This window comes from Theropithecus gelada, chromosome 10 (assembly GCF_003255815.1).
Source record: "Theropithecus gelada isolate Dixy chromosome 10, Tgel_1.0, whole genome shotgun sequence".
Lineage (NCBI taxonomy): Eukaryota > Metazoa > Chordata > Mammalia > Primates > Cercopithecidae > Theropithecus > Theropithecus gelada.
Genome location: NC_037678.1, coordinates 27,309,173 through 27,333,720, shown reverse-complemented (window position 1 = coordinate 27,333,720; position 24,548 = coordinate 27,309,173). Strand labels below are relative to the sequence as shown.

At 52.3% G+C, this 24,548-nt stretch overlaps 2 protein-coding genes across 2 annotated transcripts in view; one reads left to right on the top strand and one right to left on the bottom strand.

The window, feature by feature from the left end:
• The window catches only part of GGT5 (gamma-glutamyltransferase 5), a 245,990-nt gene that overhangs the window by 177,560 nt on the left and 43,882 nt on the right, over positions 1–24,548 (top strand). The gene's annotated exons all lie outside the window — the stretch shown is intronic.
• LOC112632640 (leucine-rich repeat-containing protein 75B-like) lies at positions 12,237–15,505 on the bottom strand. Its single transcript, XM_025398447.1, has 2 exons — positions 14,957–15,505; positions 12,237–12,671 (listed from the first exon to the last, which is right to left on the bottom strand). The coding sequence occupies exons 1-2, from the start codon at positions 15,065–15,067 to the stop codon at positions 12,492–12,494; spliced, it is 291 nt and encodes a 96-aa protein (XP_025254232.1). The 5' UTR covers positions 15,068–15,505; the 3' UTR covers positions 12,237–12,491.

Below are 24,548 nucleotides of genomic sequence, written 5' to 3'. Positions count from 1 at the left end.
CCCAAGCACAAGAGCTTCTATCCCCATGGAGTTTCCTCCCGGCACATGGATGAGTTCTTGTTCACCTTCCTGTCAGGCTGCGCGTGGTCAGCTGTCCCGAAGCTCCCCTAACCCTGTCCTCTTGGGCCTTTTATGAAGACTTCATTGGATTGACATGGTTAAAGGATGGACAACCATGTGGAAATGCCATTAGACAAAAAGGGTGTGATCTAATACTAAGAGACGGGGTGGGGAGACCCCGCAAGGCCTGTCCAGACTCTTTTTGGCCTCTCTGTGCAGCATCTGTTCCTCCAGGGTATAGGGCAGGAGCTTTCTCTGGGGTGAGGTCTTATGACCCACACTCAGATTAGGGTCCGGCCTTGGGCAGGTGAAAGGGGGGCAAGAGAAGTTTCAAGAGAGAGATTCTGTCTCCCGAGTCCTGCTTCTGAGGCCTAAAGTGCCCCAACATTATAACAAAAGACTATCACAAGGACTGTAGGAGTTATGAGCCGGGGACCATGGATGAGAGCTCGAGTTTAAGTCCGCTGTGGTCCTGTCAGCTGGCAGGTGAGCTCTCTCCCCTTCCTCTTCAGGACAACTCCAAGCTCTGTATGAGCAGAGGGATGAGGCTCCAGTTAGTAGCCATCAGAATATTTCATCTGGGCTGGGTGTGGTGGCTCACGCTTGTAATCATAGCAGTTTGGGAGGACAAGGCAGGCGGATCATGAGGTCAGGAGTTCAAGACCAGCCTGGCCAACACAGTGAAACCCCGTCTCTACTAAATATATAAAAATTAGCTGGGCGTGGTGGCGGGTCTCTGTAATCCCAGCTACTTGGGAGGCTGAGGCAGGAGAATCGCTTGAACTCGGGAGGTGGAGGTTACGGTGAGCCAAGATTATGCCAGTGCACTCCAGCCCATGCAACAGAGCTAGACTCCATCTCAAAAAAAAAAAAAAAAGAGAGAGAAGAAGAAGAATATTTTATCTGTCCTTCAAAGCCTGTCTGCTCCTAGAACCCTGGGTTACGGAGAACAGCAGTCTTATCATGCAGCTTATACGGAGAGTGTTTTCTTCTTGCTCCTATGAAATAATAATTTTTTTTTTTTTTTAGATTAAGTCACCATTGCCAGGCTGGAGTGCAGTGGCTTGATCTCACTGTGACCTCCAGCTCCCAGGTTCAAGTGACTCTCTTGCCTCAGCCTCCCAAGTAACTGGGATTACAGGCGCATACCACCATGTTCAGCTGATTTTTTTTGTTTTCAGTAGAGACAGGCTTTTGCTATGTTGGCCAGTCTGGTCTCGAACTTCTGACCTCAAGTGATCTGCCTGCCTTGGCCTCCTAAAGTGCTGGGATTACAGACATGAGCCACCACACCCAGCCTGAAATAATTATTTTCTCAGAAAAAAACCACAAAAAATAGTATAACCCTTCTCCCAGATCTAACACATGTTAACACTTAACTGTATTTGTTTCAGAATTGAAAAAATGAATTCATTGCATCTATAATGTTTTCTTAGCTCACCAGAGGCCAGTCCCAGGGATTTGTCTTTTCTGTAGCTCTCAGACCACATTCTTTGCCCTCAGCATGCTACCTGCCAGCCTCTTGGAGAGAGCAGTGTGGGACTGGAAGGCAAGAGTGTGGTACTACCTCCTGCTCTGATGCCAGTCCCCAGCCCCTGCCCCTCTATCACCATCCCCTCTGTGAAATGCAGTGGCTGTTGGCCAGGTGCAGTGGCTCAGCATGTAATCCTAGCACTTTGGGAGGCTGAGGTGGGTGGATCACCTGAGGTCAGGAGTTCAAGACCAGCCTGGCCAACATGGTGAAACCCCGTCTCTACTAAAAATACAGAAACTTAGCCAGGCGTTGTGGTTCAAGCCTATAGTCCCAGCTCTTCGGGAGGCTGAGACACAAGAATCGCCTGATCCTGGGAGGTGGAGATTGCAGTGAGCCAAGATCACACCACTACACTCCAGCCTGGGCAACAGAACGGGACTCCATCTCAAAAAATAAAAGGCGGTTGGGGGGGCCGGGGAAGGCAGGCAGCAGAAATGTGATGGCCAGGGTGATGTTGGACCAGGTAACCCTTCAGAACCCTTCTAACTGGTGTCCTAGGCCCTGGCTACTCTGTGCTATGAGCATTCACTGACCACACTGACCTGGCCTCCTGTTTTCTCTTCTTCCCTTTCAGTGGCTGCAAGAGGAAGAGGACGTGGAATGGGACGTGGAAACATCTTTCAAAAGCGAAGATAATTTTCTCCGTTGAACAGACCTTTGCCCTTTTTTCTTTCAGGTTATCTGAGTTCACTGGGGTGGGTGCTTGTGTATATGTCCTAGGTATCTTTTGACATCTTTCTCTTTAGATCAGGGGAAATGTTGAAGCTAAATAAATCTGGGGGGTTTTTTGTTCTGTTTTGTTTTGTTTTTTTCCTTTGAGAAAATAAGGACTTTGTATTCATTTGGAGTTTGCTTTGGCTAAATTTTGACACCCTGGGGGGTGTCCTGGGAGAATGCTAGTACTTTGAAATAGCACAGCTATTGATGAGAGTTTAAGCTGCTGTTCCTGGCCAGTTGCAGGTTAAGCCCCAGAAGAGTTCACCTTGGAGAAGCTCCGAGAACACACAGATTGTGTCTCTTTCATCTTCAGACACCGGCACTTAGTGTGGCACTTTGTTCAGTTAACATTTGTGGAATTGTCATCAGCTCAGCTTTAACAATGCAGGTGACCCTGTCCCTTGATAAAGTCCAATGCTCTGACCCCTGTAGTCTGGATATCCTAGTGGTTCAGCATTTGGGAAAAGTAATCAAATAATAAAAAGTAATTCAGGGCTGGGCACGGTGGGTCACACAAGTAATCCCGGCACTTTGGGAGGCCAAGCTGGATGGATCACAAAGTCAGGAGTTTGAGACCAGCCTGGCCAATATGGTGAAACCCTGTGTCTACAAAAAATACAAAAATTAGCCGGGCCTGGTGGCGTGTACCTGTAGTCCCAGCTACTCGGGAGGCTGAGGCAAAAGAATCGCTTGAACCCAGGAGGTGGTCATTGCAGTGAGCAGAGATTGCACCACTGCACTCCAGTCTGGGTGACAGAGCGAGACTGCATCTCAAACAAACAAACAAAAAGGTAATTCAGGGGATCCTAGTGGCCAACTTCCTTGGCTCCTATACTGGCTACACAAGCAGTTTTGTGGTGATTTGGGGAAACAGATTCTTGGGAGCTTATCAGAGCATCTCAGCATTGATTGACACATCCATAGTTTTTAGTGTAGAAAGGGTGACCAGCAGCTGGGCACAGTGGCTTGCTTCCAGCACTCTGGGAGGCTGAGGTGGAGGATTGAGAGGAGTTCAAAACCAGCCTGCGAGACATAGTGAGACCCTGTCTCTACAAAAAAATTTAAAAATTAACTCAGCATGGTGGTGCACACCTGTAGTCCTCACTACTCGGGAGGCTGAGGTGGGAGGATCACTTGAACCTGGGAGTGTGAGGCTGCAGTGAGCTATGACCTTGACACTGTACTCCAGCCTGGGCAAAAGAGCAAGACTTTGTCTTTAAAGAAAGATAAGAAGTAGTATGGTGGCAGGCGCCTATAGTCCCAGCTACTCGGGAGGCTAAGGCGGGAAAATGGCGTGAACCCAGGAGGCGGAGCTTACAGTGAGCCGAGATTGCACCACTGCACTCCAGCCTGGGCTACAGAGCAAGACTCTGTCTCAAAAAAAAAAAAAAAAAGAAGAAGAAGAAGTAGTAAAGCGTATAAGATACACAGGGTGAATAATTGTGACAACAACACAGAAATTGGAAATGCAGCCTGAAAAGATCAAATAACCAAAAAGAGGTCTTGCCAGGGATTCAGTACGGTATGAGCTACAGTATAAGCATCAAGAGGAAAAGTGATCAATTATTGGCTTTTAGAATATTGCTCATTGAACAGATTGTTCAAGTAATGGAAGAGGAGGAAAAAAAATCCAGCACATTAGTTAACTTGGCATCAATTAATGAGTTTCTAATAAGCTTTGTCTTATGATACTACCTGGAGATTACAGAACTGGTATTCTTCTGAGTAATAGGCATCAGTGAGTTGGTCAGATACAATAGGCATTTAAAGTAGGGCTTCAGGCCAAACATGGTGCCCCACGCCTATAATACCAGCACTTTGGGAGGTCAAGGAGGGAGGATCACTTGAACCTAGGAGTTTGAGACTAGCTTGGGCAACAAAGCAAGACCCCATCTCTATAAAAAATTGAAAAGTAGCCTAGTACAGCTGACGCCTGCAGTCCCAGCTACCCTGGAGGTTGAGGCAGGAGGACCACGTGAGGCCAGGAGATTAAGGCTGCAGTGAGCTGTAATTGCACCACTGCACTCCAGCCTGGACGACAGCAAGATCCTGTCTCTTAAAAAAAAAAAAAAAATGAAAGCAGTGGTTTTCAACAGCCCCTAAGGATCTTGCTAGAAATGAAGACTGCAAGCCCCACGTCTGGAGTGGGGCCCAGGAATCTGCATTTTAAACAATTCCCTTGTCCCCCAGATAAGTGATTCTTATCTTAAGTATTCTATCTTAAGTAGACCTGAAGCCATATTTTGACCCTGTACTAGAATATGTTATTTTAGTATACCCATTAATTTATCATACTTTTACAGTAAACAGTACTTTGAATAATAACACATTACACTTAATAGTAGTGAACTGCATCCTCGATCTCAAAAGTGACTTTTGATGTAGTTCACCCTGGACCCATACAGGATCTCCAGCCTTGCAGATTCTCCACATAGTGGAAACTGGCTATAACCCTAACTAGACCCTGAAAAGTGAAGGAGGATCAACCTAAAATATGTAGCTTTGTAAACAGTTTTATATCCTGCATCTTAGGGGGAAAAAATCAGTTAATGCATATTGAAAACAAGTTGTTCCGTAAGGTTTATTATGAAAAACAGTAGCCCTCCTACCCTGCCTTTACCCCACTTTCCTTGTCTCGCGATAGTCTTTCCAACTCTTGGCTGATTTGTTTGTATCAATATGTCTCAATATGAACATGTTTTCATGCTATTCCTTGATGGTTTTTTGTTTGTTTGCTTGTTTTAAGACAGTCTCACTCTCCCCCAGGCGGGAGTGCAATGGCACAATCATGGCTTACTGAAACCTCGACCTCCCTGGGCTCAGGTGATTCTCCCACGTCAGACCCCCAAGTAGCTAGAAATACTGGTGTGCACCACCATGCCCACCTAATTTCGTATTTTTTTGTAGAGACAGGGTTTTGCCATGTTGCCCAGGCTGGTCTTGAACTCCCAGGCTCAAGCAATCTGCCAGCCTCAGCCTGCTGGGATTATAGGTGTGAGCCACTGCACCAGGCCACCATTATCTTTTGAATCCTCTCTTCCTCCTGCCCACCATGAATATATTTCGTGTCACTCATCTCTCTGATATTGTAATCTGGTTAGATCATATTCAGTGTTAAATTATTAAGATGTGATTAAACTTTTGAAAAAATATGGCAGTGTCATAATAATCACAGCTGAGTCATATCATAGACTAGATTACTATGGAACTTTTCCCTGAAAGTAATCCTCTTGCATTTTTATTTGCTTAGTTTTCTATTTGTCACTAATTCAACCCCAGTCATATCTAAAAATCATGACACATCATTTATCAGTTATTATTCTTGACCCACCCCAATCTGGACTGGTTTCCCCCTGTGCTTGGTGTGTCGCTGTCACCCTGGGCACTCCCCACACTGCTCCTCTGTTGGATCTGTTTTCTGTGTAACCTTTTCTTTTATCACCTTATTTTGGGGGAGTACCTGCATGTCTAAAAATGTGCTCACACTTGATTTGACTGGGTATGAAATTCTGTGTTGGAATCAGTATCCTTCAGAATTTTGAAGGTGTGGTTACTTTGTCATCTAACATTGCTATAGAGAAGTGTGAAGTGATGTTGTGTCCAGATTCTTTCTATATGACTGGTTTTTTTCCCCTTCTGTTACCAGTGTTCCAAAATTTCACAATGATATATTAATACCTGGCTTGGTGACCATCTGTTTCGATGCCACGCCCCTTTCCAAGTGGACTCTTGTCCTTAATTTCTGTGAAACCTTCTTGAATTCTTTGTCAGTGATTTTCTTCCTTCGGTTGTCTGTGGTTTTTCTTTTCTTTTCTTTTTGAGACAGAGTTTCACTCTTGTTGCCCAGGCTGGAGTGCAATGGTGCAATCTCAGCTCACTGCAACCTTTGCCTCCCGGGTTCAAGTGATTCTCCTGCCTCAGCCTCCCAAGTAACTGGGATTACAGGCATCCGCCCCCACACCCAGCTAATTTGTTGTAATCCCAGCACTTTGGGAGGCCAAGGCAGGTGGATCATCTGAGATCAGGAGTTTGAGACCAGCCTGACCAACATGGAGAAACCCCATCTCTACTGAAAATACAAAATTAGCCGGGCATGATGCACATACCTGTAATCCCAGCTACTCAGGAAGACTGAGGCAGAAGAATTGCTTGAACCCAGGAGGAGGAGGTTTGCTGAGCCGAGATCACCCCATTGCACTCCAGCCTGGGCAACAAGAGTAAAACTCTGTCTCAAAAAAAAAAAAAAAAAAAAATTAACAAAGCTCAATAATAAAATAAAACATCGGGAAAAAATGTGAACAGACTTGAGAAGATACAGATGGCAAACACACACATGAAAAGATGTTCAACATCATGGCCGGGCGCGGTGGCTCAAGCCTGTAATCCCAGCACTTTGGGAGGCCGAGACGGGCGGATCACGAGGTCAGGAGATCGAGACCATCCTGGCTAACACGGTGAAACCCCGTCTCTACTAAAAATACAAAAAACTAGCCAGGCAAGGTGGCGGGCGCCTGTAGTCCCAGCTACTCCGGAGGCTGAGGCAGGAGAATGGCGCAAACCCGGGAGGCGGAGCTTGCAGTGAGCTGAGATCCGGCCACTGCACTACTGCAGTAAAACTGCACCACTACTTTGGAAAACAGTTTGACAGTTTCTTAAAACATTAAAAATACATCTACCTTATGATCCCGTATTCCACTCCCAGGTATTTACCCATGAGAAAAGGAAATATATATCCATGCAAAAACTTATGCATGAATTTTCATAGCAGCTTTATTTGTAATAGCCAAAAACTGGAAACAACTCAAACGTCCATCAGCAGATGAATGGATAAATTGTGACACACCGTCCGGCGGAATACTTGGCAATAAATGCTGGTACACGTGAGTGAGTCTCAAAATAGTTATGCTAAGTGAAAAGTCATATAGAAAAGAGTATTTCCGGCCGGGCATGGTGGCTCACACCTGTAATCCCAGCACTTTGGGAGGCTGAGGTGGGCAGATAACTTGAGGTCAGGAGTTCAAGACCAACCTAGCCAACATGGTGAAACCCCATCTCTACTAAAGATACAAAAATTAGCTGGGCATGGTGGCATGCGCCTGTAGCCCCAGATACCCGGGAGGCTAAGGCAGGATAACTGCTTGAATCTGGGAGGTGGAGGTTGCAGTGAGCTGAGACTGCACTCCAGTGTGGGTAACAAAGTGAGATTTCACTTAAAAAAAAAAAAAAACTATATCCTATATGATTCCATATATCCCAAAAAACTATGGAAACACAAAGCAGATCAACAGTTGCTTTTGGATGGTGGCGGGCAGCGAGAGACAGGAGGGAGGAATTACCAAGAGGCATGAGGAAACATTAGGGGTGACAGGTACGTTTACTATCTTGATTGTGATAGTGGCTTCATGGATGTATATATGTGGCAAAATGTATCATATTGCACACTTAAATCTTGTAAGGCTTGGAATGTCCACTTTATTGTGTTTCAATTATACCTCAATGAAGGGTTATTTTTAAAAATAAAACATTATTTTTAAAAAACAGGCCATGTGAGGTGGCTCATGCCTGTAATCCCAGCACTTTGACAAGCCGAGGCAGGTGGATGACAAGATCAGGAGTTCAAGACCAGCCTGGCCAATATGGTAAAACCCCATCTCTACTAAAAATATAAAAATTAGCTGGGCATGGTGGCAGCTGCCTGTAGTCCCAGCTACTCGGGAGGCTGAGGCAGGAGAATCACTTGAACCTGGGAGGCAGAGGTTGCGGTGAGCCGAGATTGTGCCACTGCACTCCAGTCTGGGCAACAGAGCAAGACTCCGTCCCAAAAACCACAACAAACCAAAAAAACCACATGTAGTGCACAGTTGGAAAAGAAAATACTGGTTTTCACGGGTGATTGGCAGCTAGCTGTAAGTAGAAGAAGTGCGTTTTCCTTTCCTTCCAGGTCCCAGAGAAAAACCTCCATGCTGGGTTGATAGCAGCAGCTAGGATCAGTTGCCCAATACTCTGGATTCTCGAGATAAGGACCGTCTGCAGAGGCTGACCTTTCCTGCAGGCTCATGTCCTAAAGCACCTTATTTGGGCTCAAATATCCTCCCTTGTAGGACAGAAAAGAAGTTCCCGAGTCTTGGTCACATTGGGCCTGTGGAGTACAGTATCTTTTCTACATATTTGCTTTTGATGTTCTCAGCATCCCTGCAAGGCAGGCTGAGGTGTGAGGAGTCTCAGTCCCAGGGAGCTGAAGGCAGACTGCAAGAGCTGGGTATGGATGCTGCACTCCTGGGCCTGGGCTGCCTGGGTTTTCTTCAGCCTGGGAAGTACTTCCAAACCCACTCCTCCCTAGTCTCTTACAATCCTGTGGGAGGGCAAAGCCTAAATCATCATGGCTCCTTCCACCAACTAGCTGCAGATCAGGAAAGTGAGGTCCAGGGAGGTCCTGACTGGCTTTGCTCCAGGGACAATGAGGCTAGAGGTCTGTTCCCCACAGGAGGACCATGATGGTTCTCCTGCTTCAAATGGCCTCTTTGGAAGGGGCTTGCTCATGTAGGTGAATCCTGGGGCTGAGCAGCCTCAGTGACAGTCCCTGAAATGGCTGCAGGTGAGGGAGTAGCATGCAGGCATTAATGTCACAGACTGACACCAGGCACCCTGGGCTTATACCCTGGCTCCTTCAGTTCCTGGCTCTTTGAACTTGGACAAGTAGTCCCCTTTCTTTTTTTTTCTTTTTAGAGACAGAGTCTTGCTCCACCACCCAGGCTGTGGTGCAATGGTGCGATCTCAACTCACTGCAACCTCTGCCCCCCAGGTTCAAGCAATTCTCCTGCCTCAGCCTCCCAAGTAGCTGGGATTACAGGTGTTCACCACCATGCCTGGTTAATTTTTTTTTTTTGTATTTTTAGTAGAGACGGGGTTTTGCCATGTTGGCCAACCTGGTCTCGAACTCCTGACCTCAGGTAATCCACCTGCCTCAGCCTCCCAAAGTGCTGGGATTATAGTAGTGAGCCACAGCGCCCGACCGACAAGTCCCCTTTCTTAACCTCTTTCTGCCTCAGTCGACTCACCTGGAAAACAGAGCACCTACCTTCTTCAAATGAGAAGAGAATTTTTATTTTTTTATTTTTTTATTTTTTTTTGAGACGGAGTCTCGCGCTGTGTCACCCAGGCTGGAGTGCAGTGGCGCGATCTCGGCTCACTGCAAGCTCCGCCTCCCAGGTTCAGGCCATTCTCCTGCCTCAGCCTCCGAGTAGCTGGGACTACAGGCGCCCGCCACCACGCCCGGCTAGTTTTTTGTATTTTTAGTAGAGACGGGGTTTCACCATGTTAGCCAGGATGGTCTCGATCTCCTGACCTCGTGATCCGCCCGCCTCGGCCTCCCAAAGTGCTGGGATTACAGGCTTGAGCCACCGCGCCCGGCCATGAGAAGAGAATTAAAGGAGTATAAGGCCATCAGAACAGGACCTAGCCCAAGGGAGGCTATGGAAGTGCTTGTTGAATTAAAAAATGGCTTCATCTCTGGCCTAGTCCCAAAGGTGTGGATTCCTGCCATTGCCACCCAGAGAGCCCTGGGTGGAGGCCCTGCTGACATAGAACAGTGCCTGCCTGCCCTCCTCTCCTCAATGCAGTAGACACTTTCCAAAACTTACGTCATCTTCACTCCAGTGGGATAATGGGAGGCTTGGTGTACCTCGTTCCCAAGATGAGGGAACAGGCTCTGAGAGGACCACATCATCAGCAAGTGACAGGCTGGGACCAAGGCCAGGCCTGTCTGCCTCCTAGACTAGGCCTGTGTGAGGACCAGCCTGAGTATGGCCCACCTGCTTCCTCCTCTGTTTAGAGCTTGGGCTGGAGCTGTCCTGGCCAGAGCTCTCTGCCTCACCAGGCTGCATGAGCCACAAGCTGCCACTTCCTGGAACTTGGTGGCCCTGCCCTGGACGGCCTTGCTGGTGGTCATGAAGGCTCCGTGAAAGCTGTGAACACCTGCATGGCAGTGAGGCCAACCTTCCCCACTTGATCCGTTTCAGGCTCTGACTTCGCTACTACATCATGTGCTTCTGTCCAAGAGGCAGAGACTGAAACCATCTGCCGCCACCTGGATTCCTGCAGAGCTTGCCTAGGACACCAGCTCAGGTCCTTGTGCACCATCCTGGTAGGAATCTCTCAGTGACGGTGGAGGGTTTGTGGGCTGGCTTAGGGCCAGTGGTGGGCAGAAAGTCAGCAGGGCACAAGGGACCGGAGAGCTTGGCATTTCTCCAGCAGGAGTTTCAGGGAGAGCTCAGATGTCTGCTTATGTGACAGGTTTATCAGCCTGCCTGGCCCAGGGCCAGCTCTCATAGTTTTGATTTAAATAATAGCTTGCTCACAGAATAAGTGCGTGTTGGTTTGAGCTTTCATTTTCTCATAATCTTCTCTGCTGGCCCCTCCTACCATCTACCCCATTTTGCCTCACTCTGGGGAGCCTGAACCCCCTGTTCCAGAGTAGGGGCATAGGGAAATGCCTCTATGGCTTCTGAGCTGCTGGGCAGGGCCAGTCCCTAAAACAAGGAGAGCTGGGAGGGGGCTGGACCCCGATGGAGTGCTGAGAGCTGAAAGTCCTATTTAACAGATGGGAGGGAGCAGAAACCCCGAAAAGGGAAAGGCCTGGCCAGGTCCCACGCAAGTCAGGAGCAGAGCAGGGCTGAAGCGTGACATCTCCAGTCTCTCCAAAGCCTTTGGGTGAAAAGTCCACCTAAAGCAGTGAGATTAGTGGGGCCTAAGGAAGATCCTTTTCCTCACTGCCTCCATCCCAGTCCTGGGACCCAACACCGTCCCGCCCTCACCCTCCTTGACCATCTCCTTCTGCCCTGAGAGGCTGTTAGGCATCCAGCCAGCCTGGGAATGTGCTGGAATCTGTGCACCACGGGGGATGGATACGCCGCTCACAGTCCTCTGTGGGCCGTGGCTGTGAGGAAAAGTCAGAGCTGGTGGGTTGAGGTGTGTAGGCCCAGGAGGACCCCTGCCTCCTCCTTAGCCTTGGAGCCTCCCTCTGCTGCTGAGTTTCTCCTCCTCTAGCAGGGGCCCACTGCCCCCAGACCTTACCTCCTGGCTCAGCACATGATTTCCCTACTCTGGGCCTCAGTATCCCCCCGGACATCTCTAAATTCCTTTCCCGCCTGCCCTGCCTGTCTCCTGGTTGGGCTGAACTGTAACTCCTCACACAGGGCTGAGGGTGACTGTGGCATCAGGCTTCTGGTTGGGAGCCCACCCTGATGGTGCTTGGGGAGGAATGGACACGGTTCCCCCTGCCAGGGACAGCCCTAGGACTAAGGCCCCCTGCTGCTGGCTATGCCCACCTCCACCCCCCGCATGCTCTCCCACATGGGGGACCCCCAAAGCCTAGAGGGAACACACAAGCACTTTGTGGCCTGCTGTGTCTCCTAACCCCACAGAGCTGCCCTTCGCCAAGTACAGGAGGCCTGGGACTGGGTACTGGGGGTGGCAGGCAGCACTGTACCCTGTGGGAGGTAGGCACCAAATCCTCCCACTTAGTCACTGTGGCCCCTGCCTCTGGTCTGTGCAGCCTTGTCCCCCGCCCAGAGGGCTCTGGTGGCAAGGCTGGCAGCCCGGGCTCGACGTGAGCTTGCTGTGGGGCTTTGCTCCTCCTGGGGCTCCCAACCTGCTCCTTCGCAGCTCCCCTTCTCAAGGAGCCCAAGCCCTGCCCAGCTGTGAGGGGCTGCTCCCTGGAGGCCTCCTTTAACTCCCCAGCCCACAGGGATGGACCCAGGACCCCCATATCTTAGACTCCATGGGGGATTTCCCCAAGGAACACCTGAGGGAAGGTCAGTGTGACCTTTGTCCCTCCCTTTTGGATAGACACAGCCACCCTTTCTCCCCACCCCAGCAGCAGGGCTGTTGCTCAGTGACCCTGAGATCGGTGATGCAGAAAAGCAGAGGCGGGTGTCACTCTTTATTGTTGGGTCCACACTATGGGTGTTGGGGCTCCTCCCACTGAGGGAAGCCTGAGCCTCTAGCCGGGGCTGGCCTCCTGGCCTCCTATGAGTCCATTCTCCTTCTGTCCCCTTAATCTCAGGCTGAGCATTTGCACTGGATCTCTGGGGGCCTGTGAGTCCTCCTTGACCTTCATCGCCCACTACCATGTGCTTGAGAGCATCACAAGTCAGTAGCAATGAGCCAGGCGGGTGGTGGGTCACCTGGCGCAGCAGGCCTGGGTTTCGGGTCCCAGCCCAGCAGCTGTGGAGTCCCAGGTGGAGGCAGGGGTGGTGGCCGGGTTCACAAGCAGGTCATGGGAGATAGGGTCAACCAGGTTGAGGAAGGCCACATCTCTGTAGAGGATGTCAGTGAGGAGGGTCCCCTCAAGGCCCAGGTCCTGTGAGTGGTGAAGCGAAAGTTGAGTGAGCCAGTCGGGTCTCCCATCTCCAGGCCCCACCCCAGCCAGCCAGATGCTGCTTATTGCTGTTCCTGTCTCTCCATCTCCTCCCTAAGGTTGGCTGTATTCTCCCCACAGGCGGCCATGGGCTAATTGTCCAGTGGTGGGTGAACCCTTTCATTTTTCCTTACTTATTTCTTTTTTGAGACAGGGTCTTGCTCTGTCACCCAGGCTAGAGTCCAGTGGTGTGATCTCAGCTCATTGTAACCTCTGCCTCCTCAAGGGATCCTCCCACCTCAGCCTCCTGAGGAGCTGGGGCTATAGACAGGCACTACTACACTCAGCTAATTAAAAAAAATTTCTTGTAGAGATGGGGTCTCACTATGTTGCCCAGGCTGGTCTCAAACTCCTGGGCTCAAACGATCCTCCCAAAGTGCTGGGATTACAGGTGTGAGCCACTTGGCCTTCGTGGACCCTTTGGATAAGTAGAGGGGAGGGGCATGGGAGCCATCAGGGAAGTGATAAGTGAATTCCAGAACCCTTAGACCAGTTCCCTCGAGGTGAAGTGTTGCGCTGTGACACTGCCTTCTCTGGGCTTAGGGCTTGTCTGTGGGATTCTCCTCTTATGGAGGGGGATTTGCTCCACTTTTGACCCCTCAAATTCCCCTGTTCCCCAGCATTCCCTTCAGACCCTTTGCCTTCCCACCTATCCCTTGGTTTTCCTGAGCTGCTGCCAGCATCTGTTTGCGGACAGGTCTGGATCCTTCCCTTGGGGGGTGGACCTCTCTCTCAGATGTCTCAAAGGCGTGCTACCCTGAAGCCGGCCTCACCACCCATGCCCCATGCCCCAGTTCAGTGTAGGGCGCTTCCATGCCCATCTTCCCAGGCACTGGGGCCAGAAGCCCTGGAACCCCCCAACACTCTACCCTCCTCCTCTCTCCCCCAGCTCACCTAGTCATCCCTTCTCTCCCCACCACTCCTGCCAGGATTCAGGCCTCCAGCCTCTTCTCCTACCCATCCCTCACCCCACCGCCTGCACAGACCTGCCCTGCCATTCCTGCCTCACTCCTCCACTTTCTCCTCCTGTCTACTCCCACAGGACTGGTGTGGGGCTGAACACTGTTTCAGAGGGTCTCTCTCTCTCTCTCTTTTTTTTTTTTTTTGTGGCGGAGTTTTGCTCTTGTTGCCCAGGCTGGAGTGCAATTGCTCACCGCAACCTCCATCTCCTAGGTTCAAGCAATTCTCCTGCCTCAGCCTCCTGAGTAGCTGGGATTACAGGCATGCGCCACCATGCCCAGCTAATTTTGTATTTTTAGTAGAGAGAGGGTTTCTCCATGTTGGTCAGGCTGGTCTCGAACTTCCAGCCTCCGATGATCTGCCTGCCTTGGTCTTCCAAAGTGTTGGGATTACAGGCGTGAGCCACTGTGCCCGGCCCAGATGGTCTCTTTAGAGGACACGTTGACAGCTGATGGGGCAGCCACAGCGAGGAGGGGCCTCTAGACCCCATGTGGGCCTTCTCCAATCCATAGGTGATATGCTGTGTGCGTGGGTCCCAAGCACAGGAAGTTGGGCCAGGCAGGGGAGTCTGTCGGTCACAGCTGCAGGGTCCCTGCAGGTTATGGAGCAGGACAAGCCCCTCCCTTGACCTCAAATCCCAACCTCTGGGACAGAAAGAGGTGACCTAGCTGGTCTCTGAGGATCCTTCTTTCCCTCCAGTTTCCCAGCTAAAATGCCCAACTGGTGTCTTGGGCTCCAGACGGCATCCCAGACTGAGATCCCTGCCTCTGGGTGCCTGGTTGATTCAGTGCTGCTCTGCTGTTTGCCACAGATGCCAGCTAGGGAAGATCCAGAAGGAAGGCTGGCTGATGAGCCTGGCAGACCCAAACAGGGCCCCACGCTGCAACCTGCCAGCCTGCCTTCTGAGGGTCTAGACAGCTCCTCTTAAAGAGACAGCTCCATTTTCCCAGGCTGCTGAACCCAGAGTTGGAGGAGATTGAGAAAGGAAGACAGGAAGAAGGGCTCTGGCCCTGGCTTGCCCCACATTTTCTCTGTAGGCCCCGGGATGACCACTTCGCTACATGCCTCAGTTTCCCCATTTCTAATTATCTACCTTCTGCAGGCCAAACACCTGCACGGCTGACTTTCTGCTCACAGAATGGGGCAGGTAGTGGTGGTAGCTGCTGCAGGGGGTGGGGACGGGGTGGTGAGGGAAGTGGCTTGCCCAGGTGATGGGGGGGACCAGCATCCTGGGACAACCCAGGGCTTGGGATCTGGGTTTAGTGTACCTGGTGTGTGTAGGAGCAGGGCCACCACCGGACCGAGTGTTGTGATGCACAGATGCTGGAGGTGTGTACTCTTAAGAGCATGAGCTGCCTTTTGGAGAACTGGTGATGCATGCGATGGCTCTGTGTGGGCTGCCATGGTGTCTTGGGGTGAGGCTGCACCCGCAGACCAGCCCTGGGTCCTCTCCAGGGTCCAGTGCCTCCCCGATCCTGAAGGAGGGGGAAGCTACCCTCTTCCGTTGTCTCTCAATACAAGATGATTCGCCCTCACTTGCCACTCCTCCCGGGCCCCTCCCATCTTGCCAGGGCCTGAATCTGGGCTCTTAGCTCCGGGCTGGGGCCACCCTCAACACACACAACCCCTCTCAAACCCCAGAGACCCGGACACACTCAGCGGCCCCCTCCTCTACACACGGTCCGCCGGCCTCACCCAGCCCTCACGCCAGCCGGCCGCCCTCTAGCCCACTCAAGACCCCGCGCGCAGCAGCCCGTCGCGCCCTCGGAACCCGTCCGCGCGCGCCCGAGACCAGCTCCGCCTCGCCTCCCGGCGGATACGTGCCCACAACCCACAGCCCCGCGCCTCCCAGACCCCCAGACCCTCCCTGGCCACCAGCCCTGGGGCTGCCGCCTCCTTCTCTCGCCTGGCGCAGGAGCGGCAGCAGCTGCCGGGCGCGCTCTGGCCGCCGCTCGCGGAGCGTGGACTGGATTTCATGGGGCCTGGAGCCACCGCACTCAGAGCTCGAAGGGCGCGGGCGCAGCCGGCCGCCGCCCCGGCCTCGGAGCCAGCCTCGGGCCGGCCAGCTGGGCCGGCCAGCCAAGCCAGCCGGCCCAGCCGCGCCCCCACGGCGGCCGCGGGTCGGGGGCCGAATCCACAGGAGGCCGGACGGTCTGCGCCCCGCCCCCGGGGCCGCCCCTAGTCGCCCCGCCCCCATCCACCCCAGCCCCTCCACGTCCGGATCCGAAGGCTGAGCGCCCGCCCTACCCGGCGCCGGAGCTAGGCCAGTGGGTTCCTCGGTTTGGCCGGGTCTCACTGGAGGAGGCCCTGCCTGCGTCACTCTTGGCGCCAGAGCTCTGTCCCGAGGGCCTGGAGCCGCCAAGGGAGACGCGAGCTCGGCCGGGACGAGGTGGCTTTTGGCACCGCTCTACCCTCTGGCCCCAGTGCTGACTGGGGAATAGTCGCTTTGACGGTGCAAAGAGCATTCCAGGCGGGTGTGGGGGTTCCACTGCGTGTGCCAGCATTAGGTATTGCCCCCACCTGCTTTTAGAAATCTGCCCTCCATGGTGAATCGCCGTCTCTACTAAAATACAAAAATTAGGCCGGGCGCGATGGCTCATGCCTGTAATCCCAGCACTTTAGGGGGCCGAGGCAGGCGGAACCCAAGGTCAGGAGTTCGATCAGGCTGGCTAACATGGTGAAACCCCGTTTTTACTGAAAATACAAAAAATTAGCCGGGCGTGGTGGCGGGCGCCTGTAATCCCAGCTACTCAGGAGGCTGAGGCCGGAGAATCGCTTGAACCCGGGAGGCAGAGGTTGCGGTGAGCCGAGATAGATGGTGCCACTGCACTCCAGCCTGGGTGACAGAGCAAGACTCCATCTCAAAAAAAAAAAAAAAGGAATCTTCCCTGCAGCTGGCAGTTGTAGTGTAGGACCTGCTCACACTGCATGGACACTCCTGCACTGGCAAATATTTACTGCCACCTGCTTCTTGATTTGGGGCAAGCCCCCACCTCTGACTCCAGCCTGGGGAATAAACCGGATGAAGAGTGAGGTTAACCGTTAAGCCCAGCTCTGGGCAGGCTGGCAGCAGGCGGGCTGTATCTGCCACTGGCTTCGGTCTTCCTCCCTGACAAGGGGTGGGGCGGGGGGTGGGGGGCAGGCAGGGTGAGGTGGGGGCCCTGGTTCCTCTGAGGCCCAGGGTGAGGTACTGACCCAACCAGCTCAAGGAGTATCCCACTTCCCAGGGTTCCCTCAGCAGAAATCTAGGTCTCTGTTGGAGGCCTGCTGGGCCCCTGCAGCCCCAATCCCAGCTCTGGGATCCTCACAATGTTTGAGGCACTGATCTGCAGTCCCCACTTTCTCAAGCGAGGAGCATGTGTCTAGCCTGTGATGATGGGTACCTGTTGTGCAGGAGGGGCTGAACACCGTCCGAGGGCATATAGTGAGGGATGACAGCCAAGCTCCCGTGTGTGTGTGTGTGTGTGTGTGTGTATGTGTGTGTCTGTTAATTACCCTATGAAGATTCAAGGTTCCTTCCTTTGGATTAAGCACTGCCTGCCCAGAGATGGCAGTGGGGAGAGTGTAGGGTGCCAGGCTCTGTCATCCTGTGGGGCTGGGTCCCTGAGACAAGGCAGAGGACAGCAGGATGTCTTAGCTCTTGACCATCCACGGACCTCCAACCCCTGTTGGGCCTGTGGCTGCATCCCCTTCTCTCCTGGCACCTGCCAGCTGGACATAACAACCTCTCCTCCCGCTTCAGTACAGCCAGTATTGTCCTGGGGCCACCTTGGCACCACAGGTTTCCTCCTTGGCAAACCTGCACGACGGCCTTGCCTGCCCTTCCCCAGGGCCAAGGTGCTGTTGCTGAACTGAAGTGGCGACTGAAGTGGGTCAGAGCTTTAAGCAGCAGCCCCAGTGCCCCAGGGACCTCCTAGACCCCCTGCCCAGAGCAGGCAGCAGGTAAGCCCTCCTCCCCTTCCCCTGCAGCCTCAGGGCTGGAGCCAGAGCTGGGAGGGCTCCCAGATCTTGACCATATCCTCCCACAGACTGAGCCAGGCCTGGACACTGTCCCCTCGAATGTGAGAAGACTGGGCAGGGGGAGGGGAGGGAGGAGGGGATGGAGGGCTGAGCATCGAGGCGTGAAAGGGGCAACCTAGGCAGTGGTATGGGGGAGTGCCCAGAGCTTAGAGTCCTGTGGAAGGCAGAGAACTGCCCCAGCCCCTGCCTCTCATCCTCCACCCTCTGTGTCCCTGGCTGAGAGGTTCCTAGAGGACGTTTTCCAGCAAAAGAGGGAGGGTGGTGGCTGGGCCTAGATCCTTGGATGGGCTTTTCTCTGCCTGCTTGCAGGGCGCCTAGGGTAAATGGGCTCTTGGAGACAATTTCTGACCTAACCTGACTTGAACAGGAACCCCCAGAGGCAGAGCTATACCCTCAGGCGTGGGGGCGTGATTCCACCTCGCCAGCCCATGTGTTCCACACGGAAGGCTGCTGGCCCCTCTCCCTGGGGTTACCCTGAGCAGCAGAGCTGTGCTTGTTGAGACCCAGGGGGTGGAGGGATTGTGATATTGTCCTCTCAGCTCCCAGGGCTGATGTGGGAGCTCAAGGGCTTACCCTGGATCCTTTTGGGTAGCCCTGCCATCCCTAGGGAGTCAGTGAGGTCAGAGGTTGGGAGCTGGAGAATCAGGTAGGGAGGACACAGCTAGACCTCAGGCTCTAATGGGAACATACTAGGCTCCAAGTGGGACCTGCCAGGAGACAGGAATTGATAACAGCCACACCTTTGGAGCCTCAAGCCCTCTGCCACCCATGCAGTGGCCCAGTTCAAATGACAGGAACACAAGGTCCAGTTGGCTCAGTGGGCTGGTAGAGGGCTGTAGCCAGGGCTCGAACTGACCTTGCACTGCCTCTGGTCCCTTCTCTACCCACCTGGTGGTATTCTTCAAGCCTAGGAGGAAAAAAGGCCAGCTCAGGGTTAATGTAACCTCAGCATGTAGCTGGGTGGCACTGAGCCTCCTGGCAGCCACTGTAAAGAAGGACACAGAATGGTTTGGGGGGCATTCACTGGGAGGAAGGAAGCAGATGGATACTCTGTGGAGACAGGATGTCCCCTGCGCTTGCTCTACAGTTACGGGTTGTCAACCTTCTGCAGGGCCAGGAATTGTCATGAGGCTGTAGTAGGCAGCAGAACTTGGCAGGGTGGGTTGAGATCACAGGTATAGGCTCAGGGCCTGGATTCAAATCCCCTGGGCTGCCACTTGTTGGATGTGTAACCACAGACAGAGTAAGGACCTGCCATAGCAAATTACACAACCCACTTCTGTGGCTTAAAGCAACAGAATAGTTCTGGAGGCTAGAAGTCTGAAATCCAAGTATAGGACAAGGCACGCTCCCTCTGAGGACTCCAGGGGAAGATCCTTCCTTGCTTCTTCAGCTTCTGGTGGCTCCTGGCAATCCTTGATCAAGGGGGCCAGCCCCTCCACACCTGTGGGTGGTTCTCGTCAGGTGGAATGAGAGACTTGAGAAAAGAAAGAGACACAGAGACAAAGTATAAAGAAAAGTGGGCCCAGGGCACTGGTGCTCAGCATACAGAGGACTCGCCTGGCACTGGTCTCTGAGTTCCCTCAGTATTTATTGATCATTATCTTTACCATCTTGGAGAGAGGCATGTGGCAGGACAATAGGGTAATAGTGGGAAGAGGGTCAGCAGGAGAACATGTGAACAAATGTCTCTGTGTCATAAACAAGGTTAAGAAAAAGGTGCTGTGCTTTGATGTGCTGCTACATAAACATCCGGGTGCATTAAAGAGCAGTATTGCTGCCAGCACAGGCTAGCACGGCTCACCTCCAATCCTAAGGCGGTTTTCTCCTACCTCAGTAAATAGAACATACAATCCGGTTTTACACCGAGACATTCCATTGCCCAGGGACGAGCAGGAGACAGATGCCTTCCTCTATCTCAACTGCAAGGAGGCCTTCTTCTTTTACTAATCCTCCTCAGCACAGACCCTTTATGGGTGTCAGGCTGGGGGACGGTCAGGTCTTTCCCTTCCCACGAGGCCATATTTCAGACTATCACATGGGGAGAAACCTTGGACAATACTTGGCTTTCCTTCCGCAGTGTCTGTGTCCCCGGGTACCTGAGATTAGAGAATGGTGATGACTTTTAACAAGCATACTGCCTTCAGGCACTTGTTTAACAAAGCACATCCTGCATAGCCCTAAATCCATTAAACCTAGAGTAAACACAGCACATGTCTCTGCAAGCACAGGGTTGGCAGTAGGGTTACAGATTAACAGCATCTCAAGGCAAAAGAATTTTTCTTAGTACAGAACAAAATGGAGTCTCTTATGTCTACTTCTTTCTACATAGACACAGTAACAGTCTGATCTCTCTTTCTTTTCCCCACACTTGGGCTTCCTTGGCTGTAGCTGCATCATTCCAGTCTCTGAAACCATCTACCCTGTGTGTCTGTGTGGCCTTCACATGGCCTTCCTTATTTTTGCAATGGGGTCTCACTATGTTGCCCAGGCTGGTCTTGAACTCCTGGGCTCAAGCAGTCCTCCTGCCTCAGCCTCTCAAGTAGCTGGGATTACGGGTGAGTGCCACCATGCCCAGCTCACACAGCCTCTTTGTAAGAAGTCTAGCTACTGGATTTAGTTTTCTTTCTAATCCCGTATGATCTTAACTAATTATTTCTATACAGACTCTATTTCCAAATAAGGTCATGTGAAGAAAAATCAATTTGAATTGTGTTCTTTGGCTGGACACGGTGGCTCACGCTTGTAATCCCAGCTCTTTCGGAAGCCAAGGTGAGTGGATCACCCGAGGCCAGGAGTTGGAGACCAACCTGACCAACATAGCGAAGCTCCGTCTCTACTAAATAATAATAATAATAATAATAATAATAATACAAAAATTAGCCAGGTATGATGGCATGCGCCTGTAGTCCCAGCCACTCAGGAGGCTGAGGCAGGAGAATTGCTTGAACCCAGGAGGCGGAGGTTTCAGTGAGCCGAGATAGCACCACCGCACTCCAGCCTGGGTGACAGAGCGAGACTCCATCTCAAAACACACACACACACACACACACACACACACACACACACACACCACTACTGTGTTTTCCCTCTGTTGTCACAAGACAACAATCATCACAGAAGACTTCTGTGACCAAATGTGTGGATTCTCCCCACACACCCAGCAAGAATCAATTCTGCAGCCGACGCCAGCTGGTGTCTTCCAATTCAACTCATTTCTCATGCTGTCTACCTGGAGATGGCCTCAGAAACCACAGGTTGAGGGCTTGGTCCCACAAGACCACCCCTCATCCCACCAGTCACAAGTCTGGGCTTTGGGAACATCTGACTAATCGGCTTCTAGTTGGGGTTCCTACAGCACCCTCTTTGGGTTCAATTAATTTGCTAGAGTAGCTCACACAACTCAGGGAGACCTGTTTGTCGGTTTATTTCAAAGGATGTTTTATTTTATTTTCTCCTCAGACATACTTTATCATCACTTAAAGTCAGTAGCTCAAAGGAAACTTTAAAAACTACAAATAGGCCGGGCACGGTGGCTCACGCCTGTAATCCCAGCACTTTGGGCGGTCGAGGCAGGTGGATCACTGGAGGTCAGGAGCTGGAGACCAGTCTAGCCAACATGGTGAAACCTGTCTCTACTAAAAATACAAAATTAGCTCGATGTGGTGGCAGAAGCCTATAATCCCAGTTACTCAGGAGGCTGAGGCAGGAGAATCACTTGAACCCCAGAGGCAGAAGTTGCAGTGAACCAAGATCCTGCCTCTGCACTCCAGCCTGGGCAACAGAGAGAGATTCCATCTCACACACACACACACACAAAGATAAAATAAATAAAGGCTACAGATAAACAGTCAGATGAAGAGATACATAGGGTGAGGACTGGAAGACTCCCAAGTACAGAAGTTTCTGTCCTGGTGGAGTTGGACACGTGGATGAGTTGGGTTTTTTTGTTGTTGCCCAGGCTGGAGTACAGTGGCACTAACTCGGCTCACTGCAACCTCTGCCTCCCATGCTCAAGTGATCCTCCCCTCTCAGCCTCCCAAGTAGCTAGGACCACAGGCATGTGCCACTATGCCCAGCTAATTTTTTTATTTTTGTAAAGATGGGGTATCTCTATATTGCTCAGGCTGGTCGGGAACTCCTGGGCTCAATCCATCCACCCACCACGCACTCCCAAAGTGCTGGGATTATAGACATGAGCCACTGCACCTGGCCATGGATGAGTTCTTGTTCCCCTTCCTGTCAGCCACCACATGAAGCTCCCCAAACCCTGTCATCTTGGACCTTTAAAAAAAAATTAGTTAAAAAATTAAAGACAGGGTCTCACTGTGTTGCCCAGGCTGGTCTTGAACTCCTGGTCTCAAGTGATCCACCCACCTCGTCCTCCCATAGGGCTGGGATTACAAGATTAGAGATGCCAGCTGTCAGGTGGCTAGGTGGATTCAGTGTAAAGTCCTAGAAGATGCATTTTAGTAAAAACAGCCACCTGACAGCTGGCATCCATCCATTCAGTGAAGATTGCTGGGCACTGTGGATACTGTGAAGGAGGCAGCAGTAGCAGCCGGCCTGCAGAGTGAGGTGCAGTGCCGGAGGGCTTCAGGAGGAGGTGGCATTGTGATTGGTGTCTGAAGAGTGCCTCAGGCCATGACAATGGAGCCAGTGCAAAGTCCCAAAGACCGGGAAGGAGCAAGAGGAAAGGACGGTTCATATCCAGCTGCTCAATTCCAAAAAAAAAAAAAAAAAAAAAGGAAAGGACGGGTGCCAGCAAGGTAGGACAAAGGGGGCCTTTGGCATGCTTTTTTTCCCAGTGGGGAAATGGAATGCTCAGATTTGCCTACTGAGTGCCCAGGCTGCAGTAGGGAAACAGCAGGGGGGCTGGAACCTATGATTGGGAGTCTCCGGGTGAGAGGAGTGGCCCTGTGGGGACTGGGATCAGGTGAGGCTGGGAGTGGGGTGTAGAGGCGGGAGCAACTGGACAGGACCAGTGAGGATGCAGGGGCAGCCTCCCCGGGCTAGACACTGGCTGCCTGGCGGTTGGAGGTCTGGGGAGGCAGCTGCTTAGCTCAGGCTTGGGCACGTCCACCTGGCGTGTCTGAAACATTAGCCAGCAGGGGTGCAGACTCGTCAGTGAGAGCATTCCTGAGCCCAGCATCCAAGAAGCGAGGGAGGTCGGGAAGGTGCTGCTACAAGGCAGGGGGAGGTCCCCAAAAGTCCAGGTGAGAGCATGGCATGCGTGGAAAGTGCCCTGCCATTTTGCCATCAGTGAAGTCATGTGGGGCTGTGGGTGAACAGGTAGGCTTGCACGTGCCACCAGGGAGTCATTGAGACAGGAGCATGTTGGCTCTCCTAGAGATCAGACCATGGAATTGTGTCGGGACTGGGGCATGGACAGTCTCCCCCCACCCCCAACCTCTCCTTGGAGCTTTGAGACACTGCAGATAATTAGCAGGTGATGTGATAAATACTACCTGTGGAGGGTGCCTTGGGCAGGGAGGACAGGGCGCATAGGAGGGTTGCCCTTTGGGCCCCTGCTCTGAGCTGCTCATCAGGAAAGGAGAGAAGCTCCTACAGCCCGGTGTCAGAGCCTGGTGAGACCCTGTGAGGCCTCGAAAGTAGCAGGTGCCTCCTACAGTCTGCGTGTAGCCATCTCAGGGAATCCACCCAGCAACTGTTCTAGTCATCCCTGCTCTTCAGGTAGGAGACTGAGGCCAGGAAGGGAAAGGCTGCTGTGATACCCACACTGTCAGTGGCTGGGGTTGTTTGAACCCAGAGACTCTAGGGCCCATGCCTCTGCCATCCTGCCTCTGGGTTTGATAGTTGGACTTGGTCCACCAAGTGCCAGGCCGGCCCTGTGGCTGGGTGCTCCCAGGCATTCACAAGCTGACAGTTCTGAAGGACCCATGCACTTGGCCATGCTCCAGCCTGTGTCCTCACATGAAAGGTGGGTGCTGGAATAATAAATGCTGCAGATGGCACTGGGGGTGTTGGCCATGCTCTGGGGGCACAGGAGCTCTGTCCATGCCCACAGTTGGCCTGTGCTGACCTCCCTCCATCACAACTGAGTGGCACCAGCCCTTTCATTGAGCTGAAGTCTTCCTTCCATCCCTTCAGTGTGGTCTTTGTGGCTCAGAGAGGCTGTGGCCAGGTACAGGATCTGGGGTGGCTCCTGCTTCTCTGCTCTGTGGCCTTAGACAGTGGGCAGGATCTGAGGTCAGGCCCACCTGCAGCAGGTGGACTATTGCAACCTGCAGCAGGTATTACAAAGAGGCAAACTGGGGCTTAATGTTGGGAAGAACTTGCCAGCCAAACACAGTCCCACTGTCTTTGGAGGTAGTGAGCTCCCCATTGGGGAAGGTATGTAAGCCGACCTTTCTGGGATGCTGGAATATCAGAGACCAAACATTTGAGATTCTGTGATCCCAATATTGACTCAAATGCTATGATGCTTGGATTTGAAGTCAGTTTCATTTAGCCAGTTTACCAAGTGTCTCCTTGGTGCAGTACACCAGGGGATATAAAATGTCCTGGATAATATTGGGTTTCGGGCTCCCAGGGGGCCCTGAGATGTTGTTCCAGCAGTTCTGGAGTATGGGCCAGGCACGGCGGGCATCTGGACCCATCCTGCATTACTCACTCATTGTGAGCTTCATGACTGCAGTTCGGGATGTCACGCCCCCACACACTGCCCCCACCATTCCCCACAACATGGCCCTCACCATGGCCCACTCAGGGCACGAGGCTTTCTGGGTGATTCCTGGTACTCAGTGTGGTCAGTTTTCTGGATCTGACAGTGGGGTGGGGCTGCAATGAGATGCCAGTTGCAGGAACTGCTTTGCAACT

What these genes read in the sequence shown, in the direction of transcription:
- LOC112632640 (XM_025398447.1), bottom strand. Translation starts at nt 15,067, where the DNA reads ATGCATCACCAGTTCTCCAAAAGGCAGCTCATGCTCTTAAGAGTACAC. An exon ending in CCTGCTCCTACACACACCAG is followed by an intron (nt 12,672 to 14,956) that starts GTACACTAAACC and finishes CACCACTCACAG; the next exon opens with GACCTGGGCCTTGAGGGGAC.